The sequence below is a fragment of the Lathamus discolor genome, chromosome 4, assembly GCF_037157495.1.
Source record: "Lathamus discolor isolate bLatDis1 chromosome 4, bLatDis1.hap1, whole genome shotgun sequence".
Lineage (NCBI taxonomy): Eukaryota > Metazoa > Chordata > Aves > Psittaciformes > Psittacidae > Lathamus > Lathamus discolor.
This window is the reverse complement of record NC_088887.1, coordinates 60,412,638-60,423,374: the sequence shown is the minus strand read 5'-3', so window position 1 is coordinate 60,423,374 and position 10,737 is coordinate 60,412,638. Positions and strand designations below refer to the sequence as shown.

Below are 10,737 nucleotides of genomic sequence, written 5' to 3'. Positions count from 1 at the left end.
ATTAAAGGTCATATTGCTTCATTTTTGAAAACATGTTTTTCCAAAAGCCAAGCAAACAATCTCATTGCCTTTCAAACAGACTAAAGATGTGTGCACTCTAGCATGCTAGACTTCAAACAGTTATTTAAAGCAGAAGTATCTCACCTGCTCATCCTAAAGACAGGCTGTGGGTGTTCAGAAGGAGCCATGGGAGCAAGCAGTGTGAAGTGACAAGGGCTAAAAATATCCCTGCTGGCCCAGGCTGCTGACAGGGATCTCCCTGCTCCCAAGCTCCCCAGGCATGGCCTTTCCCTCTCAATGTGGTGGTGTAATGGCACATGAGATGGAGGCGACACTCAATGGCAGGAGAAGCCTGTATCCCCAAACAAGGAGGAAATAAGGATCAGATAGGGATCATCACTTCCTTCTCCTCCCACCACCACTTTCCAAAGCTGGTGGCTGCATCCCATGCTGGGGGTGAGGGGAACGACATGCTGCAGAGAGTGTGTCTTCACTCTCCAACCTATCTCCACATGTCTGGGAGCTTTTGGCAGGCCTTGCTACAGGGATGTTGAAAATGAGCACCGATTCATTCATGTTCTGCAAACTACTGTGTTTCCAGGTCTGCTGGGGCAGCTGAGGAGAGCCATCGCCATGATTCGCACACTGCTCTTGCTGGGCATTATGGCCCTTGTTGGTGAGCCAGGGTTTGGGTTTGGGTTTGGGGAGGAACTGTTTGCAGAGGGACTGCAGAAGGAGGTGTGCAGTCAGGCCTCAGGTCCCCTTTCTGCAGGGCGCTGTAAAACCCCATGTGCCTGATGGTCCTCGGATGCTCTATGGGGCTGCTCGCTGTCCACTTGCGTCCCAGACCAGCATGTCTGGAGTACAGGACTGACACCAGAAGGGAGTCACAGACATACCTTCTCGTGATTTTACCAGCTACCCTTCTCTGATCCCTGCCTGCCCAGAAATGATCTCACCAATGTGGCGAGCTCTTTGATGGAGGCTATTCATTCCTCCGGAACTGAGGAAGCAGAGTAATTTGCCCAGGCTGAGGCAAGCACTCTCCTGAATTAATTCCTTACCAAGTTACAGGGGGTCATAGAAAATGCTCCCAGCCAGGGTGCTCGGGTACCACCAGCCATCATCTGAGGGGGCCCAGATATTTTTGGGCATTGGATGAGGAGCACCCTCTGAAATAACTGCAGAGGCTGTGGTTCCCCTCTCCCACATCAGCCTTTGGACCTAACAAGGCAGATGCCTGTTCCTCTAAATTCTCATTAGATTCATTCACTTCAACCTATGCGATTAGAAAAGAACAAATTTCTGTTCTCTACCTTTCTTTGATAACGTTAGTAATGGAGGGCAGTGGCAACCATACAAGCATGGCCAACACAAGGCGATGTGGATGAATCCCTCATGCTGTATGAACCTGCAGCACACTGTATGGTATCACCCTGAGATCTTGTGCGTTCAAACACCTGTATTTAATTTTTCAGCTCCATCCATGAGTTACAGTTGCTATGGCGATATAAGTGCCCTTCAAGCCCCACTGGTTCCCTGTACAGCTGTAAGAGCCTCGGATTGTGGTAGGTATCGTTCATTGCTTGATTTGTCAACCTGTCTGTACCTTACAGAGAGATGCTTTGTCTGCTGCCAAATTAAATGTGTTGCAGATACTCAAGTAGCCAAAAGAGAGAAAGCAACACCTCCTCTCCCAAAATGTTAGGTGTTGTGAAGCCCCCAGACCTGATGGGGAGTGGGAGGACAATCTTCAGGTCCCATAGTCAGGATCCTCATCTGCTAAGCAAAGGGAAAAGGTGCAACCCCTTTTCAGTTAAAATGGTTTTGCATTGGCCAGGACTTTAGCATCTTCATGAAACCTCAGGGCCTGTCTGCCCAAAGGGGAAGATGCGCAGAGCCAGACCCTGAGTGCTGGCATGTCAGCTCAGCTAGCCAGGGGCACAGTTTGCAGGAGGAAGCTCCCACGTGCGCAGCTGTCTTACCTCTGGATGACCCTTTTCTGGTAACTCCTTCCCATTTCCCTCTTTCTTGCCTTGTGTTACTGCCCCGTCATTACAAAGTTGACTACACCAGGTTCATACTGCTGAGATCTCCAGGGACTTTGCCGCATACATCGGATGCAGGCAGCTCCAGGGCAGGCACCTGACCGCGGGTGTCCAAGTATGGATCTGAACCTGCTTGGTTGTTTCCAAACTGTTCCAAGATTACCTTTGAGAAAACCCCACCTTTCTAACAACACAGCATCACTGCAGTTTGCACAGTCAGTCAGCCTCACAGTCTTTTCAAATGCATTTTGTATTGCACTTTTCTGACTCCAGAGACACATTTCCAGCAGTGCTGCAGCAGGAGTGGCCCATGAACGTGCAGTGCCACCTCCTGAGAAGCTGCCCTCTTCCCCTCAGCATCCTTGGACACCAGTTCTCTGGCCACAGTCAGAGGCAATGCTTGTTCCTCAAGCGCCACTGCCCAACTTGATGTAGCTGTGTTTACTTCAGAGCTTGAGTTACTCCTTTGAAACATCACTCAAAGGTGAAGCGGGGGTTTTGGACAGGAGGGTGTGTGAGCCTGCCCTTTCCTAACCCACAGGACTTGCCCTGGTACGGAGCTCTGCCGAGGCAGACATCATACGCCTGAGGAAATACGAGATCCCGATTAAGAGGGTAGCCAGAAACCTGTGCTTGGAGCCGGCGCTCATCGCTGGCATCATCTCTCAGGAAAGCCGTGTCGGCCTGCTCCTGGACAACGGCTGGGACCAGGAACGGCACAAGTACGGCTTGATGCAGGTACATGAGGATGATGAGTATGAGTAACAGAACAGCAACGTAGCATTTATCCCAGGGCCTTACCTTAGTAAATGACTGTTCTGTGCTCAAGACAGCACTTAAATTTGTTCCTTGTACATCAAAGGTTGTGCGTAAGTGTTGCCCTGAGTAAAGTCATTTCAATGAGTCACAGCCTGGGTGTACAAAGAAGACAGGGCAGATGATAGAGCTGTAGTGTTCAGAGGAAAACCCATTTTCTTGCTTGACTTTTCTAGCTTGGTGGGCATCAACAGCCTTTTGGACTGTGGGATAGTGAAGAACATATAAATCAGTGCTCAACTATCCTGGTTCTTTCAATTAATGAAGTACGGGCAAGACATCCTACCTGGAGCTGGGACCGGCAGCTAAGAGGTATGTGGCGGGCTATGTACTAGAAAGGGATACACTGAGTGATGGGAGTGCTGTGCATCTGCTGGCATCACTTTTAAGGGAAAAAGAGCATCACTCTAGCAGATTTTACAGCATCTCTTGCCAAAACAAACAGGCAAACAAACAAAAAACCGCACACCAAACTGGAGTTTTCTAGTTGAAAAGAGGCAATCCCAAAGCAACAGACCAGCAAGAGGTCTGAATACAGATGCAGCCTCCCAGCTCAAAGCGCTGTCTGCGGGGTCTCCATGTTTCTGCCCACAGAAGAGAGACTGTAGTGGGGCACTAAGCTCCTCGGCAGCTTTGCTGTAGTAGAAAGCAGCATGAAACAAGCCCAGCCTTGGAGCTGAATTTTCCTCTTCTCTGTTCATCCCACAAGTGAAATAGCTGCCAGGTGGACAAATAAGGTGGAAAGCAGCCAAACAAAAGCCACCGGGGAAGGCAGAAATTGAGGTATCGCAATGTAGCATATTGATTGTGGCATGCTGTTAAATTGTGTGAAGGAAGCTTGGGACCCAGGTTTGCTTGCAGTCCATGTTATCTGTGTACTGGTTTGTTCACCCTGAGCTATTTCCTACTCTGCCATCCTTGTTCTGCCACTACCTTTTTTGATTACACCCTTTTCTAGGACCACCATGCCGTTCCCACTTTCATTTGGAGGGAGTCATGGGTTCCTTCACTATAGAAATACGGATTTTACAAAATCAGTCACTTTTCAACCATAATGCAGAATGAAGGGGGCCTATAGGGATGCTGGGGAGGGACTCTTCATTAGGGACTGTAGTGACAGGACAAGGGATAACGGGTTAAAACTTAAACAGAGGAAGTTTAGATTGGATATAAGGAGGAAGTTCTTTCCTGTTAGGGTGGTGAGGCACTGGAATCGGTTGCCCAGGGGGGCTGTGAGTGCTCCATCCCTGGTGGTGTTCAAGGCCAGGCTGGACAGAGCCTTGGGTGGGATGGTTTAGTGTGAGGTGTCCCTGCCCATGGCAGGGGGGGTTGGAACTAGATGATCTTGAGGTCCTTTCCAACCCTAACTGTTCTATGATTCTATGAGCGATTTCCCAAGCAGTTGTGTTGGCTTGGTGAGATGCATGGTCCTTTTCGCTAGGAATTTTTACCTTTAAATCTTTGTTTCTTACTTACAAGCCTGTAACAACAATTTATTAACTCTTTCTAGGGGGAATCTGCACCTACCGTGCAAAAATGGGCAACTTCCAGGTCTACGAGGATGACCCCTGTGACAGAGACAGCTACTACGTCAACAGTGTGATTAGGCGAGCCCAGTACTTTAAGAGACATGGGTTCTAGCTCATAAACCCACACCACCACCGAGCCTCTCCTCCACATAGACTAAGCCCAGTAGTGATCGTAGCGCCCAGAGCAGCTCCTCAGGTCCCCTGGCAGGACTAATGCTGGTGGCAACGGCTCAGCACTGCCTTCCAGGGGACCTGCTGGGACAAGACACCACAAGCTCAGGGCTTTTGAAAGGCAGACAGGGACAGTCCAACAACGTTTAGGTGTTGGGTGAGGAAGCTGCCTCTTCCCATTTGAAGCTGAACCCAGAGCTGTTTGTGCATCCCCCAAGCATGGGCACACAAGCAGCTCTCCCTGTGCATTGTCTGTGTTCGCCCATCTCCTTTATCCACCTCCTTCCCTCTCCCCGACCAATGTGGGGATGGAGCCCCGGAGTTAAACTCATCCTTCCCCTTGATTGTGCTGGCTGCAGGGCAATGAAGAGACTTCTCGCCAAGGCTTTGGTCTCTGCACTAGCTGTCCGTTCCTGCGGCCAGCCTTGTGCAGGACAATGCTGAACATGCTTCTGTTAGTCTCCCGAGCCCTGGAGCCCACAACCATGGTGGGGCTGGAGACTTCTTCATGGTGAAAAGCAGCCTCACGCAGGAGAGGCTGTATGGGAAGTACTCCAAGAGCCTTAGCAGGCACGGCAAAACAGCTTTCCATTAGTCAGCAGCCCTCTGAGCGGGAGCCAGACCTGTACGTACCCAAGCCCAGGGGCTGTATCAAGAGTGTTGGTAAAAAAAACCCAAAACCTTTCCTGCTTTAGCTTTTGCATCTTTATGCTGGGTTTCCTTCAAGTTTAAAAGTGTTTCAGTGTTTGTCCCTCTGTCAGGAATCCAGACTTCTAATGTGAAGTGAATTAGCTCTGGGTTTGTAAGCTCTGTTTGAAAGTGTTCTTCAATGTGGATGGATCTGGGTGGAAATTAAAGGTTTACTGAGAATAATACTGAGAATAAGAGAGAAAATAAAGATAAATGTTGAATCCAAATACTTTCTCTTCCCATGGGACCCAGTGCTCAGCAACCTGCAACTTGAATGATAACCCAACTCATTACTCTTGCAATGGGTCTAAAACTCAATTTGAGAACAGGGAGAGGGAAATGGTGCTGCAGACACCCAGGGGTGGATGAGAAGAGCTGGACTGGCTACCAGGGTGCGAGGCAGGCCAAGCCTGGCCACTGCCTCCAAACCTGTGAACAGGGAATAAGGATGTTCATGTTTAGCCTTTTGAATAAGGATTTTGGAAGTGTTGGGACACTTTTCTGCTGGCTGTCACCATTGCTGATACAGAAGCAATGTGTCTTGTGGACCCCTGTGTTGGGTACTTCAAAGAACTTTCAGGGTAAGGAAGCAACATTCACTGGGAGTGACCAACATGTGAAAATAGCTGCATGCTCTGCTGCTGTAGAGCGGAGAAATGCAGTTGGTGTTCTTTAAGGACTCTTACAGGCTAACATTGCTGTGTCAGAGTCAGCAATCAGGAAATCAAAAAGACAGCAAATTCCAGTCAGGGGAGAAAAATCTTCTCTGGGTCCTGCGCTTTGGTTTTACAACCACAGTCAGTACTGGGAAATGTGTTTAAATGTGCTTCCTACAATAACCAGCAAATGTGAGGTGGGAAGCTTCCTCTGGCATCAACTTCATAAGCTGCAGGTGGTATGGGCCAGTCCCTCCACTGCTCAGGCAGGGATCTGTCTAAAGTCTGGAGCTTCTACGACTGACTGTCATAGACACCAGGCAAGGGGAGCAATTAGAAAACCTGTTTCAGCAGTAAGTGAAGCAGTAGGAAACCACTGCCAAGAACAAGTCCCCATGGGCCAGAGCTGTAACTACATGGCTGAGCAGATTGATCTGATGACTGACTCTGAACGCTGGAGTTAGATCAGTTTGAGCCACACATCCATGTCTCTCCAAAAGATGCAGAAAACAAAGGGCAATGCCACCACAGTAATGCAGTGCTGAATAACTGAGCTTGTTCTGCTTTGTTACTCATTGGAAAAGTGGGCCGCGATTTCCTAGCCAGCAACCTGCTTCCAGGGCAGAGTTTCTCTGTGGTTGCCTTAGGCACACTTAGGACTGCACCCCAAAATACTAGGCTCATCCTATGAGGGGGCAACATTTTTTCTTCTTGAGTTGTGACATCTTCTAGTGTGGACTTCTAACATGGTACTTTTGAACAGCATCCAGGATGCTTGGCAGGCTCCTTTGGTTTGGGTCTGCTCCTTTTTGCTGGGGACTGTTCAATCTAATGCTTGCCTCAGTTTATTTAATTGCCTCAGTTTATTTAATTGCCTCAGTTTATTTAATTGCCTTCCTTGAAACTATTTACTTCCATGCTGGATGTACATGGCCTGTTTTTTCTTATTTCAGTGTAAAAAGTGATCCTAGAATCACAGAACCACAGTATGGTTTGGGTTGGAAGGGACCTTAAAGATCATCTCTGATCAATGGCAGAACTGCACTATGACAGGCTTTCTGCAGCCTTTCTGAAAAATGAATAAAAAGTAAGATGAGCTGGATCTGAATTGGAGGTTGCTGAATACCTCAACTAACAGTGAGAACAAGACAAATCCAGGACACAAACCATGATTAGGGACAGTTTTGAGGCTGCCCAAAACCTTAAAACTGCCTGTACCCCTGACACAGCAGGAGAGACCGCGGTGCTGTGTGGCTTGCATATTGCCTCCTCCATGGCAAGCGAGTGAAGGGACAAGTAAGAGATGCTGCAAAGAGCACTGACAAAAGTCACAGTAGGTTCTCTGTCCCTACAGACCCAAGCCAACAGCAGCTCTGGAGCTTTTGCTGAAGCCTGCGAGCTGCAGCCTGCTTGATGTCGCACAGGTTGTCCCACCATGCAGACATGCCATTCTCCCCTAGTACTCTGAATACAGGTTTGTTGGGGAAAACAATTCCCTGGGCATGTAGACTCCATGCATGCATATATGATTAAGCAAGAATTTCTGTGTAGGATCTAGAACACAGCAGGTACACCTGCCTGCGTCAATTGATGTGATGTAGAAGAAGCAAACTAGTACCTCCTTTCCGATTCTCCCCAGCAATAAGGGAACGGTAGCACGGGCCACTTGGAGATGACTGGTTTGTGAATCTTCTTCAGTGGTATTTTGAATTTTCTCCTTGTTTTTTTTTTTTTTTTATGTCATTTCTGTATGAGCCACCCCTGTTCTATTTTCCTTCCTGCCAGATGTACTTCCCTCTGTTTCAACGCTCTTTAAAGTCACACGTAATTACGAATATGAGGAGCTCCGTGCATGGGCTGATGTGACTTTTGGCAGCTGGCTCTCGATGGGAGGTATTAACAGCGCAGGAAAACCTTACAGAATAGAATCTTTCAACACAATGGCACAGGATTCCCCAGCTTAGAATGTGAAAGAGCTGATGGAAGAGTGACACAGCATTTCACCCTCGCAGAATTTACCACCGGGAAGAAGCATGTCAGGATAGATTAGCACTGACATAGAGGTTTGCCATCCAGTGGCTACTTTCCTTACTTGCTGATGAGCTACAGTAGCTTTGATCCATGTTGCCTGATAATGTGGATTTGTGCCTACACCTTTGTCATTGCTGTACAAGCAGGGATAACAATAGGGACCTGGCATAGTCTCTGCATATCCAGATTCTCAGCAGTGTCATGTTATTGTTGCTGGGTCTTCACCTGCAAAAACTTTATTACAGCCAAAAGTGCAGGTCCCCACTTTCCCATCGTCAGCATGTTGTTGCTTCCAACAGCTGAAAGGGGACAGTTGTTTTCAGGCAAGGCTCACCCTAGGTCCACACTGATAAGAACAGGGTTTTAATTAAATTAAAAGGTATTTAATTTTTAAAATCGTGATAGTGTTTGTGCTGTATAGCAGAAACCCTGTTGTGCCTGGGAGAATGCGCAGCAAGTTGTCAAGCATTCTTGTTTCCTGTAATACCAGTGGCATGTGGGAAATGCACTGAGCCAGCTGCTCCAAAATGCTGCCAGCAGAGAAAAAGCCCATTTGTCTCCAGGAAGCACGGTGGGATGGAGGAAGTCATCCTGCAGCAGATGTGTCAGCTCTGTGATGTTTGCCTAATGTTCTTGTAAATGATTCACTGTACCAAAGTCTGTTTTCCATTAGCTGCTGGGATGAGGTTAGCATTGCTCCTCTCAGTTGCTGTTTGCTTGTTTGCCTTCTGCAGCAGCATGCTTAGACAATGGAAAAATGCAGATAAATGGCAAGTCAAACAAACTGCGAGTCAGATAAACTGTAATGGATGTAATTGAAGGATGTTTCTCTTTTGATTTTTCTTGTTGATGGTAGCTATGGACAAGCAAGTTGGAGCCAGGAAGTAGTGTAGATTTCTTCTGACTCTATCAGATATTGTTTTCTTTTGGAACAGAAAACCCGACTTTTGGAGGTACCTTTCTCCATTGGCTATGCAAGCAGAGACAGAAGATTGCAGAAACAGATTTGGAAGGCACGGAAGAACACCAAGTCAAGATTACAAAATCTGGCAACAGAAAGCGTGTTGATTCAGCTGTGACTGATGGCTGGTGTTATCTTTCAAGAGTCACACACTGGGACAGTGCTTAAGGATGGCTGGGGTGAGCACAGAAATGCATTTGTTCTAATGCAGGTATGATCCACCTTCCTATAAACACAAAATGCATTCTTCTTCTGCAGCAGAAAGACAGAAGAGCAGCAGGGCCTCACTGAAAGGCAATCCCTGAACATTTCAGCCAACTCTTTGGCCAGAACAAAGCTGACCCTGCTGTCAGCTCCCTGCACTGGGGAAGGACCCTAGTGAGTGTCAGGACATAAGCAAGCTGCTTTTGCACTGTGAAACAGCTGCTTGCTTCCCAGTGCTCTCTTGGGAAGGAAGGAATTAATTGCTTCTATTTTATACTTTAGATAAAAAATCTTGTTTCAAAAAGCTTTTTCTCTTTTTTTAACTAAGCGCAGGGGCCTGTAGGCTGCAGCTACATATAGTCAGGTTAATTACCCCTTATGCACCACAGGGCCCTGGCTAGTGGGGGATCTTTCTTCATTATTCATGCCTACATTCATGCCTCACTTGTTTGCCAAGTTGTGTGCTTACCCGTACAACCCTTAACCGTTTGCTCTGTGCATTGGGATCCAATTTTGTAACAGCTCCAGCCCCCTAAGGCTTGCATTTTACTTCCCCATGGATAAGAAGTACAGAAGAAAGAAGAAAGGAGAAGAAGGTCAAGGAGAAGTGGAAGAACCGGGGCAGAGGTCCAGGGGAGCTCCCTAGAGAAGAAAGAGGGGGTTTTGTTTATTTGTTTCAAATATGGTGCATGTTTTATAGCCAGCATTTTTACCTGTGATTAAAAATATCCTGATACTATTATTGGCATTTATCTACTTACACTACAGTACTAACTACCAGATCTGAAGCAGTAAGTAAGTGAACCTGCAACAGAGCAATAGCTCAGAAATAGAAATTTATTCTTAAACCAGCCCATTTCCACATTGCTACCACATGTTGCACCAGGATTTGTTTGAATATACTTTAAATACTACAGCAGGTAGACATGGCAAATGGTTCCTACCCAAGAAGCAAGCTCAATATGAGCAAGCTGTGTGCCCAAGCAGCAAAGGGTACCATAGGCTGCATGGACAGCACAGCTTGACCAAGAGAAGGGATTACACACCTCTGCTAAGCACTTGTTAGACCACATCTAGAGTAGTGTCCAGTTTTGGGCCCCCTAACACAGGAGAGACCAATTAAGTAGATAACTCAGTAGAGAGCCACCAAGATGGCTGGGGCTGGAGCAATCACCCGATGAGAAGGGACAGCTGGATTTAACAGCAGCACCACAGCACCTACCTGTGAGTGATAATTGAGGAGAATAGAGCCAGGATGGCTTCTCCCAGTAGCGCAAGATGGGAAGAGAAGTGATAACAGGCATAAGCTGAAAGAAGAGACATTCGGACTGCATACAAGACTGTATTCTGCCTGTAACATTTCCCCATGAGGACAGCCAGGCAGCAGAGCAGACTGTCCAGAGAGGTTGAGCTGTCCCTGTCCTCATAGGTTTTCAAGACCTTGGTGGACAAAGTCCTGAGCAACCTTTCTAACCCTAACCATTCTATATTCTATGATGCTGTGACCTCAGCGCTGGCCCTGCATTGAGCAGGAGGTTGGACTAGAGCTGTGTGGAGCCGTGCGAGGTACCTTCCAACCTGAATTTTGCTATCATCCTAAGTCAGCCTGTTTGCTCCCTGCACAGAAAGGC

General features: G+C 47.5%; 1 protein-coding gene across 4 annotated transcripts; it reads left to right on the top strand.

Moving 5' to 3' along the window:
• LOC136012685 (lysozyme g-like) lies at nt 1–9,805 on the top strand. Of its 4 annotated transcripts, XM_065675754.1 has the most exons (6): nt 1–676; nt 1,479–1,568; nt 2,590–2,786; nt 3,041–3,176; nt 8,877–9,081; nt 9,161–9,805. In XM_065675754.1, the coding sequence occupies exons 1-5, from the start codon at nt 448–450 to the stop codon at nt 9,068–9,070; spliced, it is 846 nt and encodes a 281-aa protein (XP_065531826.1). In that variant the 5' UTR covers nt 1–447; the 3' UTR covers nt 9,071–9,081; nt 9,161–9,805. The 4 variants fall into 4 exon arrangements, with proteins under 4 accessions (XP_065531826.1, XP_065531825.1, XP_065531827.1 ...); XM_065675753.1 differs by having other exon boundaries at nt 8,877–9,805; XM_065675755.1 differs by lacking the exon at nt 9,161–9,805 and having other exon boundaries at nt 8,855–9,094.
• The last annotated feature ends 932 nt before the right edge of the window (nt 9,806–10,737 follow it).

Bases quoted from the DNA above. Each gene is read 5' to 3' on its own strand.
- LOC136012685 (XM_065675754.1), top strand. From the start codon at position 448: ATGCTGGGGGTGAGGGGAACGACATGCTGCAGAGAGTGTGTCTTCACT. The intron at 677-1,478 runs GTGAGCCAGGGT...TTAATTTTTCAG, and splicing joins GGGCATTATGGCCCTTGTTG to CTCCATCCATGAGTTACAGT. The intron at 1,569-2,589 runs GTAGGTATCGTT...CCTAACCCACAG, and splicing joins TGTAAGAGCCTCGGATTGTG to GACTTGCCCTGGTACGGAGC.